Source organism: Chelmon rostratus, chromosome 8, assembly GCF_017976325.1.
Source record: "Chelmon rostratus isolate fCheRos1 chromosome 8, fCheRos1.pri, whole genome shotgun sequence".
Lineage (NCBI taxonomy): Eukaryota > Metazoa > Chordata > Actinopteri > Chaetodontiformes > Chaetodontidae > Chelmon > Chelmon rostratus.
Window position 1 is genome coordinate 8340377 of NC_055665.1, and position 20830 is coordinate 8361206.

At 40.7% G+C, this 20830-nt stretch overlaps 2 protein-coding genes across 2 annotated transcripts; both read right to left on the bottom strand.

The window, feature by feature from the left end:
- Nucleotides 1-1321: 1321 nt before the first annotated feature.
- Nucleotides 1322-6628, bottom strand: mrps15 (mitochondrial ribosomal protein S15). The gene is made up of 8 exons (XM_041942855.1): nucleotides 6392-6628; nucleotides 3710-3778; nucleotides 3555-3630; nucleotides 3377-3425; nucleotides 3128-3212; nucleotides 2482-2540; nucleotides 1826-2017; nucleotides 1322-1556 (listed from the first exon to the last, which is right to left on the bottom strand). Exons 1-8 carry the CDS (start codon nucleotides 6528-6530, stop codon nucleotides 1440-1442), a joined length of 786 nt encoding a protein of 261 aa, XP_041798789.1. The 5' UTR covers nucleotides 6531-6628; the 3' UTR covers nucleotides 1322-1439.
- A 257-nt stretch (nucleotides 6629-6885) lies between these two features.
- Nucleotides 6886-18725, bottom strand: csf3r (colony stimulating factor 3 receptor (granulocyte)). The gene is made up of 17 exons (XM_041942576.1): nucleotides 18582-18725; nucleotides 16065-16160; nucleotides 14836-14910; nucleotides 14375-14671; nucleotides 13090-13222; nucleotides 12763-12929; nucleotides 11002-11171; nucleotides 10690-10840; nucleotides 10314-10396; nucleotides 9987-10194; nucleotides 9688-9876; nucleotides 9371-9472; nucleotides 8979-9125; nucleotides 8755-8895; nucleotides 8555-8651; nucleotides 8399-8477; nucleotides 6886-7711 (listed from the first exon to the last, which is right to left on the bottom strand). The coding sequence occupies exons 3-17, from the start codon at nucleotides 14897-14899 to the stop codon at nucleotides 7229-7231; spliced, it is 2511 nt and encodes an 836-aa protein (XP_041798510.1). The 5' UTR covers nucleotides 14900-14910; nucleotides 16065-16160; nucleotides 18582-18725; the 3' UTR covers nucleotides 6886-7228.
- Nucleotides 18726-20830: the final 2105 nt, after the last annotated feature.

Here is a 20830-nt window from a genome sequence, read left to right on the forward strand (position 1 = left end):
AGATCAGCGTGTTAGGAGGTGAAGGCGTCGATTGAAATCGTTCCCCAATCTCACATCAGATCAGTACAGAATTAACGGAGTTGTCAGAATCTTTTAGACCGTGCTTTCATAAAACACCCACAAATTCATCATCGTCCCTTTTGTCACACAGTTTCACACAACTTCCAATCAAACAATATGTCACCAAAGCAGTTATTAAAATAAGGGATGCATTTACTGCCTGGGGGAATTAAAATGTTCTTTTTAATGTCTCTGCTATATTCACACAGGGCTTTTTGTTTCTAAAAACCAGATGTGAAATAACTAAAATTAATGTAAATTCACAAGATGATGGAGCCTATACATACAGAGCATTTAGAAAGCATTGATGCTTATATGTTTTATCTAACATACTGAACATCAAATTAAATTAAGTCTATGTGTTTTATTACTGGGTTCACAGTTTGTGGTGCTGTTTAAATGGACACTGCAGTAAGAACCTTTTGGTATTTGGACAAAATAAAGAGACACATTGCAAGATAATTCTACAACTCCACATGTAAAGCCTCAAAAAATGACCTGTTTCAACCCTGCCAGTCAAGATTCTCTCATGTGTCATGTATTGCAGTGGACTCATTGTACTGCATTAATGTCCACGGTATTGTTTCTGACTCCTGTGTTATGTCTATTTAAAAAGCATTTTCTCCACTAACACTTGACCTCAAGCCAATCAAAGTGCTCAATAATGTTGTAATGTCACCAGATGTTCTTAAAGATAATGAAGAGTGTTGACATATTGTGAACTTATATGTTGTTCTCAAGGCCTGCAGAAAAATGCCAAAACAGTACAGAAAGAGTGAGAAGTGCTAATATTGTGACTGCTTAATATTTACCATTATGTAATCATTAATTGATTGATAAATGATTAAACAACAGGAGTTTTGCCTTTGACAGCTGATGGAAAAATACTAGTTCTGACATTAATGCCTATGGTGCAACACAACAGACACAATCAACCCAGAGAGCAGTGCAGTACTTTTCAGCCTTGAGATTCAGTATCGAGTCTTTTAAGTTGTAGCCTAGAGTGGAAAATTTAGCAGTTTGGCTATTTTGTGTAGCCTACCTGCTGAATATTTCCAAAAGTTCCCCATTTGTGTAATACCTTACACAAGTGATATCAGTGGCTGCCTCAGTTGTTTTGTGCAGATACATCTTAAACACATGAAAGCAAATAATTTTCCATTTGAACACAGCTTTTGGAGATTTTATTTCCATTAAATTCTGACATCAACTTGAAAGCAAAAGCAAATTGTATGACGTAACTCATGAAAAAAAGAGGGGGAAAAAAAAAAAGTTTTTTATTCACATGCCACATAACCACATCTGAAGGTGTAAAAGTGAAGATGCTGGCTAAGACAAGCATTTAGAGTCAGTTGTTGTAATATACAATATATTGTCTTTTAAAGGCTCACAGTGGCAGCTGACTTGTCTGCCTTGGCTGCCTCGGCATCTGTGGAGGCTAAACTCGTCTTGTTCAGCATCTGCTCTTTTTTCTGCTTCTGCACTTCGTTGAAGACCTGAGAAGAGACGATAACAAGTGTCAGTGGAGGCACAGAATCACACCTTGACCATGTTAGTCAGTTAGATGAGTGTACATGTCAACTGACAGAAAGCTTAGGTTACTCTCTCACACACAATATGCATCATTCAGTCACTAGTGGAATGAAAGTTTCATTGAAGTTTAAGGTCTTGAGATATAAATCTCCCATTGACACCATTATTAAACACTGCCAATAAAAAGCACTCATTATAATACATCAGAATAATGGGGTCAGTTGTTTGCTACCTTAATGCAGAACTCTTTCTTGGCCAGCCAGCGGCGAGTGGCCCGCCTATGGTACTCTGGAGGGAAGGTGTAGGTGATCCCCAGCTGCTGGCAGACTGTTTCAAAGGTCTCATAGTGAACCAGCCTAAGGTTTTTCAAAAGCTTTTTCCTTCGGTCAATGGCCATGAGCATCCGCCTCTTGTTAGCTTTGTCCTGCAAAGAATTAGCATAAAAGAGTGAGACTGTACTACAAATGTGATTCAAACAGGGAGGAAATGAGGACACCAATTGAAGCCCAGTTTATACACCAATCAGATCGTGAGGAGATCATTTAATTACAAATGCAACAGAGAATGCAATATCTATTCCCTATCTGTGTCAATTTTAGCAAAAATGTTCATTGCATGATGTAACATGGAAATTTCCGACTGTGACTGTGCTACGCATGTTCTCATTTCATATGGGGGAGTACACAGGATATCCTGTAGCACACGCATGCCTCACACCAGAGGAAGGCAGACAGGAAATGTGGAGAGACGTATTCAAACATGAAAGTTCTCATGGTGCAAGTCTGCTGGCCTATGACATGATGCGTCATCTAAGATCTTTATACAATTTAAAACCTGTCCAAAGAAAAGACCTCCCTGTTGAGCTTGCAGTCTATTGCCGTCACTCACCTTGTGATGTTTATGCAAATGCTCCTTATAGTTTCGGATTTTTGCAGTCAAAATAGCCACTAAAGGAAAAGACATTAAAAGGGGGACTGAATGAGTATACATTTAAAATACATCCTGTCTTTGTACAAGCCCGATAAAAAAAACAAGTTGGGTAAAACATAATTAAGACAGAATGTGATAACCTGCCTTTTTGACATATAATCAATTGAAAAGAGTACAAAAACAAACATAATTAACTTATTCTGAATTTGATGCAGCAACATGTTTAAAAAAATTGGGACAGGAGCACCAAAAGACTGGGAAAGCAGTGGAATGTTCCAAAAACACCTGTTTGGAACATTCCACAGGTAAACAGGTTGATTGGTAACAGGTGATAGCATCATGATTGGGTATGAAAGGAGCATCCTGGAAAGGCTCGGTCATCAGAAGGGATTGGGTGAGGTTCACCACTTTGTGAAACATGATTATATACAGGATATTACGACATTGGCTCAGGAACACTTCGTAAAACTGTTCTTGGCAAACACAGTTTGTTTCCAAATGATTGCATTCTGTTTTTATTTAACTCTTATTTAACTAACTTTTTTGGAATCAGGGTTGTATCACAGTGAAAACACTACATAAACAATCAATGAAATCAACTCACCGCGAACTTGCACAGAGCTGCGGTCGTTCTCGTCCCTCTGGACTTTTGCAATCAGCTGTTCCATTTTCAGCTGCAGCTTTTCACTCTGAAGACACAAACACAGAGTTTTACACTACCTGTACATGACTTCCTGAGAGTGAGCGTACATTTCAAGAGATGCAGTCATTATCATCAAAAATACTGGGGGAAAAAAAAGAAAGAAAGCAGTATAAAACATAAAAGGCGATCTGTGGGGACATGAGAACTCACGTGACTCGCTAACTCCAACGAAAGAAGTCTTCTGACAACATCATCAGTCCTATTAACAGAAAATACATGTGTTAGATGACTAGATGATAATATAATAAATGCAGATTTATGATGAATTGTGAAGATGAATTGTATTTTTTACTCATTCATGTAAGGTATTGTATATATGTATGCTTACGTTTGAACGAGGGGTACAGCTGCATAATGCATCTTCAACATTGTTGGCGTGAGATCACTGAGCTGGCCCTCAGAGCCTGGAATGAACAAAATGTTTGAGTGAAAAGCAAAACCTAAAAAAAAATGTTTCAGTGACAACGCAGTCTCATAAATTACCCTCCCTCTTCTTCTTTGCAGCCCGAGCATAATGTCTCACTGGTGGAAGAGCAGCAAAGCTTCCTGCAACTGAGGAGAGAGAAGAAAAGAAACTATAAATGTGCAGTGAGTGGACGGAATGGTGGAAACACTAAAGTAATAACAGACAAGGGATCACAGCTATCACAGCTGTGATCTAACATTGCAAGACAAAGGAAATTATGACATTTTGTAGACACACAACAAAAAGGATCAGTGGCTGCCAGTCAAAGCTGAGAGTGAGGTATACCGAAACTTCACACAATCTCGAAGTCACAACAGGAATGAATAAAGACATGTGTGACACAGTTTCAACTAAAATGCACGTTGTGTACTTCACATTGTTGGTTTGTATGTCAAGGCTTTCTCAGGGATCCACAAAGACGCAATTAGCAGAGAATTATAAAACACTGTTAGGGAAATTAATAATTATTTCACCGTCAATTCATCAGTCGAATATTAATCTCTCGAAAATGGTGAAATGTCAATCAGTGTTTCACAAAGCCCGAGATGACGTTCTCAAATGTCGTGTTTTGTCCACAACCCAAAGATATTCAGTTAGCCGTCATAGAGAAAAAAAACAGAAAATATTTCCATTTAAGAAGCTGAAATCAGAGAATTCTGACTTTTATTCTTAAAAAGCTACCCAAATGTATTTATTGATTATCAAAATAGTTGAGAATTAATTAATTAATAGCTGACAGTTAATTGATTATTTGCTGCAGCTCTAAAGACAATACAGCTTGATATCAAAACAAAAACGATGACACTGCTGCCACTACTTGAAGTTTTTTTTACATGTTGTTAAAGAGCTGAATCTGTAATGATACTGAATGCCATCTTTGGGGCTATCATTGTAAGTAGGAATAAAGACAATGATTGTTTTACTCTTTCTCAAAAGAAATTCTAATGTAAACTATGTGGCAAACTAGAGTACTAGCCCTTAAATTGGTTTCTTTATAGCAGAGATCAAGACATTCATGAGGCCTTTAAGATTGTTCTTTAGACAGAAACCTCACTCAGTTTTGATCCAATGTACAGTCTGAGTGATCAGCAGAATTTTTTATTTTCAGCGTGCTACTTAGCATTCATAAGATGCTGTCTCCATTGCTACATGTGACACATTTCTTTTCTGTTCTGTGTGAAGAAAGTTACAGGATGATGATGCAACAGATCCACAAGTTTAAGATGCATAATTTGAAGAGCACAACCACGATAATCTGGATAACATGGCTGTCCACACCCCAGATAATACACAACTGCGCACATATCAGATGATGAGATCACAGCTCATTTCAAACTACTATTTACTTGTTACGTTTCCAGTGATTTCCATTTCTATACGACAGTACTCTTAATCTCTCATTTTTAAGCTGCATGCCAAAAACACAAATTGTGGGACTGTTAATGAAGGTTTTGTATTTCTGTGGCTGACAGCTAGCAGTAAATAGAACGGCAAAAGTGTGAAAACCAGTTTTCACCTTCTAGTGGGCTTGAGGGGGAAATGGAGGTAATGCTGCAATAAATGTGCATGATATGATTTTAATGAAGCGAGATGGTGCGTCAGATTGAGCGGCCACACACGTAAACACCTCACAAAGTTTGAACAAATTTGCAAACCTGCTGCAGAGATGGGTTTTATTAAGTTATGAATATTTAATCTACCTTAATTAACTATAGTTGTTTTGTAATTATTGATTTGTAATGTGTTAATTTAGTTTTTCTGAGATCAGTTTACGCTTAATCATACTTGCAATCATACTGCTTACTGACAGAACATTTTAGCATTTTTTTTTAGCAATTCTTTTTTCTTTTTACTGATTTGTAATCACTACAATTGAATTTATGTCACAGTTTCCCAATTGCTTTCCGTAAAAGCCTCAAAGGCCAACTCCTTGTCTTCAGCGTTGAAGTGCATTTAGCTAGCTGCATAGCTCGCTGCAAGTGCAGGCACATGACAGCTTTCAATTCAACTTCATAGCAATATTGGAGGAATTGGTTTGTGGTGCTGTTCAATTGAATTGTATGACTGATATTTAGTCTATCCTCACTGATATGAATTTAGGCAGACCAAATATTACATCTGCTTTTGGATAGGTGCACAACAAAAAGGGCAAGTAAGTGTAGTTGTCAGTACTCCAAACACACAGTATTTATTCTGAGCCAATTTTGGTGGATTCCAGCCTATACAGCAAAATAATTTTGTAAGATAGCGCACACAACACTAAATCGTAAACGCACTTTATTTACTGCTCTTATTCCCTGGGATGTCATTAAGACGTAGTAGTTCTCTCTCAAATCCACTGTCTATTTGTTATTTACCAACGATTTTGGTGAACGAGTTTGCAAATTAAAGTTGGGGAAAGGCAGAAAATTGGTCTTCAGGTGGACAAAAGGCCACAATTATGGATATTGTGTGCGTCAGCTAGTATGTTGTATACCTAGCATACTGTGATTGTCAGTTCCACCACTGCAGCTCTGTCAACAGTGGCCACTGCTGTTCGTGTTACTGTTAAGCTAGCTAACCAATGACGCTCTCGCTAGGTAAGGACAGACGTGCAGTGTTGGCCGATGTAAACGGCCAGGAAATAAAATGAGTTTGCCAGCTATCTTCTAAGCACTCTTAACGCACTGCTTCGGGTTCTTCCTGTCGCTTACACTTACCACCGCCGACTCTCGCTCCTAATAAAGCCGAGCTACATGCCCAGGGTGTCGCTGACAGAGCAGAGCACACAGCGCCGCTTTCTCGCAAAATACCAGCCGACGATTTCAGAACAGTTCGCAGAGCTATGTTTGCGAACATGGTTGTCAGGACAGCTGAGAAGGTAGAAACTGAATTGTCTAAAAGTGATGAAAATGGTACAGGTAGTCACACTCGACCCCTACACGAGGTTCGCCATTTTGACTAGACCAAACTAGCTGAGTGCGGATATTTTTCCTAGGAAACGCTAACAATCCCAGAGCACACCGATAGGGCTGCCTTCGTTTTTAGAAGTGTTTGTTACACCAATGCTTTTTTTGGCATTAAATATGACTTGCCAAAATACTAAATAATTGCTTCCATTTAAAATCATAGAGAACATTTTTTTGGCAAACAGAGTAGGTACATACCAACCGCAGAGGTATATAGAGCTGAATAACCAGCATAACCAACCATAGTCAGTAGGAAAAGCCATTTTTATTATTTTTTTATTTCAAAGATGTCTCCTTGGCATAAAAAAAAACAAGTATTTCTGAGAAAGTTCACATATAGCCCACAAAAATATCAAAATTTTCTTCTGTAAAAGGTTTATTTTATAAAGAATTGACATATCTAAAAAATGTGCTACGGACAAAGCGTGGACAACATAATCTTTATATATCAGAGTGATTAGGATTAGATCTAGCATGCATTTACAGCTGTGTAAAATGAATCAACTGATCACAATAAGCTCATTACACAAACTCAGATCTACATGAACATCTTGCAAATCATTTACTCTTACAATTAGCAAAGCACTTTTAGTCTTTTTCAGTATCATTCATGGTTAGTGCTTGTAGAAAAGGAAAGTCGTCCCACAGGATGCCTGGGTCTGGCGATTCTTTGGTTACACAATCATGGCACAGTCCAAAAAAACATTGCTCCTTCTGTATCCCACTAGTTGCCATATTCTGGTAGCACTTTGGACTGAAGGATTCTTCAGTCTCCAAAAGCGGCTGTGTAGACTCAGAGCGCAGGTAGACATGAGGAGCTTTGGCTGTAGGGCTGTTGCATGGACCTGGGAATATCACAGTAGCATAAGGAACAGAGCCACTGTTTGAGCCGGAGTAGCCAGGGCTGAATGGGGAACCACAAATGGATTCTCCCAGGTCACTTGTGTCCTCTGCGCTGCTTAACCACGGGTCATTGTCCTCTTTGCTTAGTTTCACAGGGAGATCCAGGAAGCTGAGGTGGGACAGGTATATGGGGTTGGGCTCCTCACTGTCTGAGGCAAGATATGTATCCTGCAAAAGGAAAACAAATCAGTCACCAATGTCTTTCATTAGTAAGTGACTAAAATAAAGGGCATGTACTTTGTCATATGGTAATTAAAGCAGCATTAATGGCTTTTTGTGCCATGTGGTGGCAGTGGAACAAGCTGTGATTACTACACTGGCATAAAGTTAGTAATGTAGCAAACAGTTGCTTGTATACACATCCTGCAGATGTGTAGCAACATAATGATTCATTTGGAGTCTTGTTTGTGCCCACCACAAGTCCAATATTCCTCTCCTCATAGGTCTGCTTTGGTCTCCAACACCTAAGGGAAAGATCTGGCTCTTTAGCTGCTGAATGCTCCACACTGTGTTCACCAGCTAGCTGCTAACTTGCTAGTGTGCTGGCTGCTGTTTAGTGCTGGGCAGGGAGCGTACAGAGGATTTATCCTAGTGGTTTTGCAGAAAACAGCTGCCTGCAGCTGGAAACTAGGAGGACATAACTGAGAATGTACAAAAACAGCAAAGTTGTGGGTTGTAATAGCGAAACAACAAGCTGAAAGATGCTAAAATGCGACATAGACCAGAGGGGAATTCATCACTTTGAGCAATTCCTTGTTGATCCATTGTTAATATAAAAATATTGATTATCGCAGCTTTAACCTAAAGGAACTAATTGCATAAAAGCATTTAATTGCACAGATAAATTTTCTGCACCTGTGTTGATTCTGATGTCCATCTCTTGATGCTGCTATTAGCCGGATCTGGAACAACAGGCCAGAAACGTCCTTTCAACCTGCAAAAGAAAGTGAAATGGGTTTGAGAATAAAAGATAACACAACTTCACAGCCCCCAATGTGGTAATGATCTCACCTTCTGTGGTTGGAGAAACAAGTCATGACCATGCAGATAATCAACATTGACAGTCCAACACCACACACAGTTACAATCATCACAATAGAAACAGCATCTATGAAGGGAGAAACACATATAGTGAATGAAATATCTGGTGTGGGAATACACACTCTCTTGATCTCTGTCATGTCTCCAGAAAAACAAATAATGATACCAACCGAAGGGCTCAATGTCAAAATGAATTGTTGACCCATTCAGGCTTCCACCAGACGTGCTAACCATCATGAAAGCTTCATACACAGACACAGTTTTCAGGTCTTTCAGGACCACTCTTCTCTCTTCCAGGTCAGCATTCACAACTGAAGGAAAAGTCAGACGTCAGATGGCATCAAGTGCATTACAAAAATATTTTAGAGCAGTAAAATGAAGGCGTTTAACCTACCGCTAATGGGTCCCTTCTCAGTCCAGTAGAAGACTTTGTAGCTCTGGATGACACCGTTCCTCTGGTCTAACGGTATTTCATCCCAGGTAAGCTCAATGTGTGACTGCCAGGTCTTTTTAATTCGTATTTTTGGAACCATGGATGGAGCTTGAAAAGGAAACATGAGTGAGTCACTGTAGTGGGCCTTCAAGCCAGCAAAAATAATGATTCATGTCTATCCACAAGAGGGCATTATTCCATCATGTATCAGCTGTGCCTGATGGATTGCACAATATATATATTTTTTATTCACGTGGCAAACTCTTTTCCCACTTCTTCAAAGTTAAGGCAGCCTGACTCTCACACCTCTGCCTGCTCTATGTGTGATCCTCTTTGCGTCTTTGGTGACTTACCCTTTTGTCTTGAGTAGGCATTAACAGTCTGAGGAAGGCCTATCCCGCCCTTAAACCTAGGATACACAGAGATCCCATAGGGCTTGTAGGGCTCAAAGCTGCCTATTGATGAGAGCGAAGAGGTTAGAATGTATCAGCAACCGTAAGCTCCGAACAGTGTGTACAGGCAGGTCGTGCGCATGAAAAAGAAGACCTTGCATAAGCGGGAATTCTCATGGGAAAGGATGAGCATCAGATTAGGAAAACTAAATAAAAGGTGAGTAAAATAAGAAGGACACGGATCAGAAAACCTGCAGTACAAATGCTATAAAACATACCTGTTATAACCAGGCTTGTCTGGTTTCTGTCTGTTATTTCAAACTGGGTGAGAGAGAGGTCTGTTTCTAACAAAGGTCTCCATTCCACCACATAATCATTCGGACTGGAAGAAACCAGACTTCTCCACTGGACCAGAAGGGATCTGTCATCCCGAGGAATGACTGAGACGTCTGATATCGCTGCACGAGCTGCAGGCACAAAATGCATCGAACACGTTTTTAGAAAAATGTCTTGACCTTTATCCCACTTGAGCCATTTTCTAACCTAGTTCAAGCCGGTTTAAGGATGTCAGTTTTACCTGTAGGTAGGTAAATCCGAGCTTCAGTGGGGGCGGATTTCCCTGCTGCATTTACAGCTCTCAGATACACTTTCTTTGCTCTTGTGGGAAGCTGGAAAGTACAATAATTCCCCATTGTAGAGCAGACCTTTCCCTTTTCAGCTGGCAGTTTTTGCACCGAGACAATGTATGACACATTTTGGCTGTTGGCATGGAATTGTTTTGATGGCTGAAAAAAAAAAAAGCGAGAATGTATTTTAAAGGCAGACCTCACACACTCACCCAGAGCTATAAAAGAAAATACGTCAGTTTATGACAGGTGTCAAGCAGCATGTGTGATGCGTGTACCTTCCAAAACAAGTCTATGTTGAGCTGTTTGTGCATGTGATCCCCTGATACCTTCATCCACCAGTCTAAGCGTCCAGTGGGAGCTGAAAAGAAAGAGGCGGCTGTCAGGTTAGCGGCGCATCAAAAGCCTGCACCTCTCTCCTCACTCTTTTAAAAAATACAACTTTTCTATAGAAGACAGGTCTATGGATTCACTGCCAGAGCGTGTGGCAGAACTCAATACATCAATTCAGCCTGCGCTACAGAGCAAAGCAATGAGAGATGTAGAACATGACATTAGCATATATTGAAAAGACCAGGAAATGGAAGGAAAGGGAATAGATTGGAAAACGTTACAGTGACTGATTGTGTCACTCTGAATTGATCTAAGTCCCACCGCTCTCCAAGGTGACTCCAGACTGGCTGCTGCTCCATTCACTCCAGGGGCTCTGCTGGTATCTCACTCTAATCTGGGCGACATACTGAGTCCCATGCAGGAGGCGACACTGGTCCACAGGTCTGCTCGGCCTAACGTGGCTCACTGGGATCTAACATATGGAACAGAACACACAAACCATACAGATTTGACTCCAGGCATGCTCACGATGAACTTCAAGCAGGTAATGCTACTGTGTGGTTGCGTATAGCTCCTGCATTAAAGGTACATCATTTGTCAGATGATATTGACACTGGAATGAATTGCACTCACAACTTGTTCAATAATTTGGTTTCTGGTAACAGTCTTGAGACGGACTTCCAGGTTCAGGCGGTAATTGTGCATCCAGGCCTGGTGCTGAGATAAGCTCCAGCTCAGCTTCAGGCAGCCGTACTTTTTAGACACCGCTTGAACCTTCTGAATCGTCGGTGGGTCAAACTTAGCTGAAATAAAACAAAGCATGATGTGATTAATGGAATTCATTTTTTCCCACATAATTCTTCTAGGTTTTCTAATCCGTGCAGAAAAAGTTCACATGGGATTGAAGTAGTAGTTTTTCCAAAAAAAAAAAAAAAAATACAAAAATCTATAACTGGGGATTTTTGAGAAATTTAACGACAGCTGGTCTTTACAGAATCCTCAGACTATTTAACGGCCTGGATAAAAAAATATTCTGTCCACTGCAAGATAAAAAAGACAATTTCTGAGGTTGCAAAAAATATTTTCTAATCCTAACAAACATGGTGGCTGAATTTGACAACGTGAAACAAAATCAAAAAGCTTTACTATCAGTTATATTTGTCTATATCGATGTTATATCAGGTAGATGTTATCCCTTGGATAGGAAAATATATATTGCAACTTATGAAATAGGTTAAAAGTAATTTTATCATGCAATGTACATAATTTTCAGATTTCATTTTTTTTCATCCAAAATGTTAGAAGAGTGAGGATTCAGGAAATACCTTCAAAACAGTGTTGTTAAACAGTGATTCTCAGCTTGGTGACACAAACGTAATGGCAAATACATAAGAGGCACAACTGGGACTACATCAGATTATGAAAGGGAAAAAAAGAGAAGTAGAAGTGAAAGAGTGCTGCACCAATTTAGAATTACACTTCTATGAAATGAAGGACTCACAATGGTTTACAATCGCGATTCCAGAAAAGTTGTAAATAAACCAGAAATAAAAAGAATCATTTGCAAACAAGCTGTGTTTACTGACAATGGTTTTACAAAGTGTTCCTGAACCCATCTATTAACATCCTTCATACAATCATGTCTTCACAAAGTGGTGAGCCTCGCTCCATTCTTGCTTGTGAACGACTGAGCCTTTCCAGGATGCCCCTTTGAAACCCAATCTATCACCTGTTACCAATCAACCTGTTTACCTGTGGAATGATCCAAACAGGTGTTTTTGGAGCGTTCCACAACTTTCCAAGTCTTTTGTTGCTCTTGTTCCAACTTGTTTGAAACATGTTGTTGCATCACATTCAGAATAAGCAGATACTTGCAAAAAAGAATGAAGTTAATGAGGTAAAGCATGAAATATTGTCTTTGTACCGTTTTCCCCGACCTGTCCCAAACAAGACCACATATTCAGCCTGCTTGACATCTTTTTGGATGTTCTCAGATTGCATCTTTGAACAGTTAACACATAGGAAGTGAGCATCGCGTCAAGCCTTGAGGTGCTAGCCTCTAGCAGAGAAGAGCAGCAGGCTACTGAGGTCTGTTGAGATCAGTTCGTTCTTACACCCACATATTTGTTTCAGTTTCAAACTTGTAGTCTTCAGCCTCGACAGCTGCTGACTCAAGTGACATCACTTGAGGACATTTATGAGACCTCACACAGCTCCCTCTGGAAACAGACTTTGATGTGTAAAATGATGAGTTCCCTCTTTAAAGATTGTGCAGGACAATATAATAATTTTATTGAATACTGGTTCATGGCTGGTAAATGAGACCACTGCTTACCCACAATAGAAACGATCCAAAAAAACATTGAATCAATGCATATTTTCTATAATTCTCACCTGCACTGACGGGTTCCAAAATGAGAGGTACTGAGACTGCGTCTCCAAGTTCATTCACCGCCTTCACATATATTTCCATTTCTGAGAACAGGACAAAGCCAGAGCGAGGGATGGTGTAGTGGTGGACTCCTGGTTGCAGCTCGTAAACATGGCTCTCATTTGAATCCCTGAAATGAGGAAATTAGAAAGTGGGAAACACAGTTGGGCAACCTCGCAGACATGTTTAGTAAATGACACTTTAACATCTCTGACACCAGAGTGATGTTTTCTTTCTGGTAACTGTGTCAATGCTTTCCTGGCAGCTGCTATTTACAGGCAGATTATTACCATATCTGGGTGTGGAGGGTGTACTTTGTGGGTAGATGGGTCTCTTGCTGCTCAGGGTCCCAGCTACAGGTCAGGGTGTTCGGGGTGGTGAGGTTTGTCTGACAGCTGAGGTTTTGTGGTGCTTCTGGTGGATCTATAGATGAAACAATAAGCTGATGAGGCTTTTCTAAGGAGTTATGAAGGAAAGTGCTCTTCATTTGCTTTCTACACACACATTTTCCTGCTGGAGTTACACAGGATTCATGCATCATAGGGAATAAATGGAGGAATGAGGATCTATATTATCACACAGGGTTTGCTGTATGTTTGAAATTTATATTAATGTTTGTACATATTTAGTATATGTTGTATTTGAACCTTTATTTGTATTAATTGTTTTATTTGTAGCAATGTTTGTACTGTTGAATACTACAAAGATCTCTTTATTAATGCTTTTGCACTAGGCCCCTGACAAATAAATAAATCAAAATATATGGAAATATAGTTTAGATAATAAAAATTATGGGCAAAAAGAGTATAGAAATTAAAAAGTTCAATTTTCAGATACAATCGTTGCTGCTTTAGTTGTAAACTTCAGTTCTTCCTCACCCCCTGACTAACAGACATACTTCATGGACATTTCATATTAAATTCAGTGTGTAACAATAACAGCACAGCACCACTGCTAAACTTTACATTTGACCCAAATCATGAACAACTGCAGGAAGTTTGTGTGAAACGAGGGTTTTGGATAAATTTTGGCCAGGTTTTTTTTTTTGCTGTGAATATCAGAGATGAGTTTTCCTGATATTATTAGGAACTTTTTTTTATACAGATCTCTGTCTATAGTATGGATCGTTTTATGCTTGGCTCTGCCAATATAGTTCTCACTGTTTCCTTATCTTGTAGGATTTATTTTTAGTTTCTAACTGAAAAAATAATATAAACTTTGCATTTTTCTTTGCAGAAATGAAAGAAATGCTGAGATACAAGCCTACTGTATTAAAAAAAGACCCCCAGCCTGGGAACAAGTGCTCCATCTATATTTCCCCAGCTGGGGATTAATGAAGTTTATCTTGTCTTATCTTATCTTATCTTATCTTATCTTATCTTATCTTATCTTATCTATGTCCACTAAAATGTGTGATCTCTTGGATGACAAAACAAAGTTACTGGCACCTCTAAAGTTAATTGTTTGGTATTGAAGTTCTGTTTTCACATTTTTATGTTGAGCTCAACCCAACACAAAAATGCTTCCTTTTTTTTCCTGTGAATGGACAAACATGCAAGTCGAAATCTTTCTCACATCCGGCTCTGATCTCCACTCCTCCGACTACTTGAGCAGGAGAGGCCTGGACACAGCAGGTGAGGAACGCCCTGGTGTGATTGAAGCTCGGTATAACAACCTCGGAAACCCTGCCGCTCTCATTGGCCACGGGGCCGCTGGGAAGAAGGCGATCGCCGAGGCGCCACTCGATACGAACAGCGTGTCCGATGACCAGAGGGCAGCTGTCTCTGATGACACATGTGGCTGTGACGGGTGACCCGAAAGGCACCACTGAGCTGGACGTTTGGACCTTCGCGCATGGCTGTATGACATCCTCTGTCAATGAGAACATTCATTTAAAATGTGGCATGAAGAAGAGAATTTTAACTGTAAATGCTCAGTCTGTGATAAATGATTACTACTGTAAAGAAAAGCCTTGAGTAATAACAGCTGTCTTCATAACTGCTGGTTAGGAATTTCCATTTAGATGTCATTCCTACCATTTCTGGCTCCATCCACAAATGCCACCAACATGACAATCACTGACACCCACGTGGATATCATGACGATAAAACCTGTTAGGCAACCAAAATGAAATGCATTATTCTTAAATTACAAACTCTCATGACCTATCAAAACAATATTTGAGTTGCCATTCCTTCCCTCTACATTGTGCGCGGTGAGGTATTGTGAGTGATAACGTCTGTCTCTTCAAAATACATCACCAACGCTGTATTTTGAGTCGCTATGACGGCCTGATGTGAGCAAGGATGTGATCTCCATAATGCATAATACTTCAATATGAACAGACGGCTAGAGAATGCGTCCACCGCTTCCCGAAGCAAAGAAATCTGCAGTTCCATCTGTGTGAGGTTTTTGCAGAGCATATAGAGAACAAACCCCAAAGACTGACATGTGACACACTTGTGAATACAAAAATCCAAGACAGCTTAGGTCCAAATTCACGCAACACGACTACACAAAAGATGTCACATTTCAGCCCTGTCACAATAAAATTGTGGCACTACGTTTCTGCAAACCACAGGCACTTTAAATAGGTACATCTCATATGCATCATATCAACGTTTCTGCAGTACGTATCAGAGCGACGTAGTTCAGATTGCTGGTACATGTATATGAGGTGAGTTTTTCTCATCAGGAGGAGGAGGGGATCTGCTGCTGCTGTGTTTGTGGCAACTAAACCGGGTATTTGAAGCCCAAACATGTGGTTTTTGTGCCTAAATCTAACCAGAGCAATGTCACAACATAAAACCAAAAATCAAAATGTAAATACATGTAAAGTTTGTATATTTTGAGCTGATTTTTGCCAACATTTGTTCTGGCGAGTGGGTTGGACATTTAAAGCTTTGCTAGCTGTTACAAAATGACATAGACATAAAATGGCATATATCTATGCTGTTGGCACACACTGTAGCTCTCATCTTATATGATTCCATCAGAGGGATAAAACTTCTCCAAGCAGACGGGAAGATTGTAATTCCCAGTTATTAGAAGCCTTGTTGGGCATGTGCTCCATAGCTGATTGGTCATGTATAATGAGCAGAAGAGCTTGTAAGCTAAGCAGATGGGAGCGCTCCTTCAGCATATTGTACTTATGATATTAAGTCAACAACCTGCTTCTTAAATTTGAGACTCAGTTGGGACCTCACATTACAGGCACAGGTGCTGTGAAAATTAATTTTGAGGAACGCGTTTTTGAAACACTCACCATGGGAGGCTAGAATTCCCTGAACTCTGGCTGCAGGCTCACAAAGCAACGCAGAGAAGACCCAGACATGTCTCACAGCATTTCTGTCTCTCTGTGCTGTGCAGGGGGAAACACAAAGAAGTCATTAGTCTGACATAACGCTCAATGATGAATGATGATGACAAACACGCAAAACTACTTCATGTGTTAAAAACCAGTCATTTTCAGGTGAGTTTCACATGTAAGACAGAGATTTCACATGTAACGTCACATGTGTTTGTTGTAAGATCCATGAATTGTTCCAATCATTTATCTTGCAAAAAGCACCAAACCCACAGTTTTTCCTGGGTCCTGCTCCTAAAAGCGTGAAGTTTTCCCCTGAAGTTTGACACATTTTGGATGTCAATTTAAAGCAATTTAAAGATGCCACTCTGGGCTCTGGGAAGCTTCATTTCTATGAACCAAACGGCTGATAAAAAGCGCTCAATTATGAAAACAATCTCTAGCTGCAGCTGATTAGCGGCATTACAAGCGAGGCTAACAGGTGAAATGTGTCAGTTGCAACATTTAAAATGCCATTTCATGCATGGAATGAGGTACCATTGATCAATAACTCATCTGAAACTTGTTAATTCACTAAAGTGGATACAATTAGCAATTCATTATTAAGTGGTGCTAAAAATCATATTGCTACTAAGAGCTCAGAAGGGAGGAAACCCATCTGTTATGAGACATTGTGGGAGATGACTATTACTGATTTCTCCACCGGCAGAAATTTCACACAAACATGGTCACACACACACACACGTGAACACACGAACACCTACATAAACAGAGCCAGTAACTGAGACCACAGCATTAAGAAACTTCCTCTGGTCTCGTAACACTCGGTCTTGGTCTCCCTGACTAATCGTGGTGAGAAATTGGAGAATCAGAAGCCCATTGTTCCTCAGGCCAAAACGTGTTGGCTGCATCTACATGTTTATTGTCAACAGACTTCAGCTTATTCTTCAAAGGCGAAAGCAACAAATTGAGATGGTTTTTAATTAGACTTCCATTAATTCTGCTTCCAAGTATTTCTGGTCTGGAACAGCTCTCTACCTTTGGGCAGAAAGTTTATGTCAAACTGAGAGCAGCCTCGTAAGACAAGGAGGTATTAGATCAATAATTTGTGACTATCACTCAAACTCCCAGTCAGATTGCTGCCCTCAGTCTGCAATAACCCACCATTTGGAGAATCCTGTGTGAAAGCAGTGGAAAAGAAATGGCATTTCTCCCTGTTTCTTATCAGCCGTGTGCATAAAGGCCTCCATTTTCCCTTCTGCTTCCCTTTTTACAATTTCTGCTTACTACTAAAAGGTAATTGCCTGTGGCTCTGACAAAAGGCAATCGAGAGAAAGGGAAGCAGAGAGAGGGAGAGATATGCTTTCAAATTTGGAGGGTATTTTGTCAACAAACACAATTCGATATGCTTAAAATAAAGACGGTAAAACAAGACTGGCTGTTTTCGCCGCGCTGGCCAATTATGTTCCCGATGTATCAGTGCAAATATGTGATCTGGATTCATTTGTGTGCCTGAGTGAGTCATGTCACTGTGAGCGGAGAAACACTGTGCCACAGCCACCGTATGTTTCCTTTCCCGTTGCTGTTGGGGGTTACCAAACGCCCACTTTCAGGATTTGGCAATATCCTCGACACAGAGTGTAATGACGAACTTGCTACTATTTCCCCCTTTTGGTCCTATTTCTCACACTAAGCACTGTGCTTTAAATAAGAAATCTAAAAAGCATTCATGAAGTTTTTTTTTGCATTTGGACACTTATTAATCACACAACAGCTTCTTCAATCTCAGCCATAGTGACCTTCAGTGTCAGCAGCTGTAAAAGTCCAAAAAGCTGAAAAGTAGTAAAGTAATCAGTTTCACATCCTCTTTTGTTAATGGATGACCAGTACACAAACATGTTTTCCATACGTTTACACGCTAACTCGACTTCTACAGTGACACCGTCACCATTTGGAGGGATGCCGCAACGACAAAACTCACAAAATCATAGTTTGTATTAAAATAAAGCTAAAAACAGCAATAAACATTTTCAATCTCAAAACTCCTGAATACGTTTTAATTTGACATGTTTTGAGTATTAAACTTCAAGCACTTTTACTTTAAAAGGACCATCTTGTTTTAAAATTCCTCTCTAAATCCTAAATATTTGAAGATCCTGTGTATTTGTGGCGTTTCATGTTAGTTAAAAAATCTGCTGGCATTAGTAGACGGGAAACTGCCAAGGATGACAAATGGCACAAGTTCAACACAGAGCAGCCAAAAACAATCTGATTAAGCGAGTGTTTTAAATGAAATTAAGCTGAGCGGCCAGTGAGTTGGATCAAGATGCAGCTCCCGGGCCTGAACCTGTGTCGTTCAGGCGCAAGTTTTGTGAAGTTTCCCTTTTCAATCTGGCACAAGCATCAAAATGAAAGGACCAGCAAATCGCTTGATGTGAAGATAAAGGAGAGCCATCAGAGAGGCTTGCCACTCACCACACAGCAGCTGCAGCAGACCCAGAAAGACGAGAGGCTCTCATCAGCCCTGATAGCACTAGATGAAACAGTGTGGCTCAAAGCAGCTCAGACTGGGGGACATATGTGTGTGTTAGTCAAGCAGCAGCAGCAGCAGCAGCGACGTCCTTGTTTTGGATTTGTGAAACTTCACTATTTTCCAGGAAGAAAACACATGACTGGTGGGGCCCAGTTATGGGAAGAAAAGTGGGGTGTTCAAATTCATGAAAGAAGAGAGGTGAAAAGTTAAAAGCTAAAAATAATCAAATCTGGAACAAATTCAGTTAGTCTTGACAGGTGATGTGTATTACTGTCACAATATACACTACTCAAAAAATAAAGGGGACACTAAAATAACACATCCTAGATCTGAATGAATGAAATATTCTTATTAAATACTTTGTTCTTTACATAGTTGAACGTGCTGACAACAAAATCACCAAAAATTATCAATAGAACTCAAATTTATTAATCCATAGAGGTCTGGATTTGGAGTCACACTCAAAATTAAAGTAGAAAAACACACTACAAGCTGATCCAAGTTTGATGTTATGACCTTAAAAGAAGTCAAATTGAGGCTCAGCAGTGTGTGTAACCTCCACGTGCCTGTATGACCTCCCTACAACGCCTGGGCATGCTCTTGATGAGGTGTTGGATGGTCTCCTGAGGGATCTCCTCCCAGACCTGGACTAAAGCATCTGCCTACTTCTGGACAGTCTGTGGTGCAACGTGGCGTTGGTGGATGGAGTGAGACATGATGTCCCAGATGTGCTCAGTTGGATTCAGGTTTGGGGAACGGGCGGGCCAGTCCATAGCATCAATGCCCTCGTCTTGCAGGAACTGCTGACACACTCCAGCCACATGAGGTCTAGCATTGTCTTGCATTAGGAGGAACCCAGGGCCAATCACACCAGCATATGGTCTCACAAGTGGTCTGAGGATCTCATCTCGGTACGTAATGGCAGTCAGGCTACCTCTGGCGAGCACATGGAAGGCTGTGCGGCCCCCCAAAGAAATACCACCCCACACCATTACTGACCCATTGCCAAACTGGTCATGCTGGAGGATGTTGCAGGCAGCAGAACGTTCTCCACAGAGTCTCCAGACTCTGTCACGTCTGTCACGTGTGCTCAGTGTGAACTTGCTTTCATCTGTGAAGAGCACAGGGCGCCAGAGGCAAATCTTGGTGTTCTCTGGCAAATGCCAAACGTCCTGCACGGTGTTGGGCTGTAAGCACAACCCCCACCTGTGGACCGCCCTCATGGAGTCTGTTTCTGACCGTTTGAACAGACACATGCACATTTGTGGCCTGCTGGAGGTCATTTTGCAGGGCTCTGGCAGTGCTTCTCCTGTTCCTCCTTGCACAAAGGCAGGGGTAGTGGTCCTGCTGCCGGGTTGTTGCCCTCCTACGGCCTCCTCTACATCTCCTGATGTACTGGCCTGTCTCCTGGCAGCACCTTCATGCTCTGGACACTACGCTGACAGACACAGCAAACCTTCTTGCCACAGCTCGCATTGATGTGTCATCCTGGATGAGCTGCACTATCTGAGCCACCTGTGTGGGTTGTAGACTCCGTCTCATGCTACCACTAGAGTGAAAGCACTGCCAGCATTCAAAAGTGACCAAAACATCAGTCAGAAAGCATAGGAACCGAGAAGTGGTCTGTGGTCACCACCTGCAGAACCACTCCTTTATTGGGGGTGTCTTGCTAATTGCCTATAATTTCTACCTGTTGTCTATTCCATTTGCACAACAGCATGTGAAATTGATTGTCAATCAGTGTTACTTCCTAAGTGGACACTTTGATTTCACAGAATTGTGACTGACTTGGAGTTAGATTGTGTTGTTTAAGTGTTCCCTTTATTTTTTGAGCAGTATATTAGCTTTGTGATTGCTGATGGAGTAATAAGAACAACCTCAATTTGAGCTGATTAAATGTCAATCTCTGAGTCTCTCTTTGCTTGTATCGGAGGTATTTCAACTTCATGTTACAGTCTTTTTTCCACAAGGTGTTAATATGGCTCCTGTCAAATGCCCTAATATGACTCCATGGATACGTCTTGAGGAATGAAGTAAGTCTGGTTCGGGCTGACCCCTCTTTGTCGAGCGTGACCTTTGAAGTGGCAGATCTCCTGTATCACCAAGACTGCCTCAAATCACAGTCATCTCCTTCTCCGAGCCTGTCCAAGCCTTTGTCAGCATGGTAATAGAACAGGCTCTTAAATGGGAT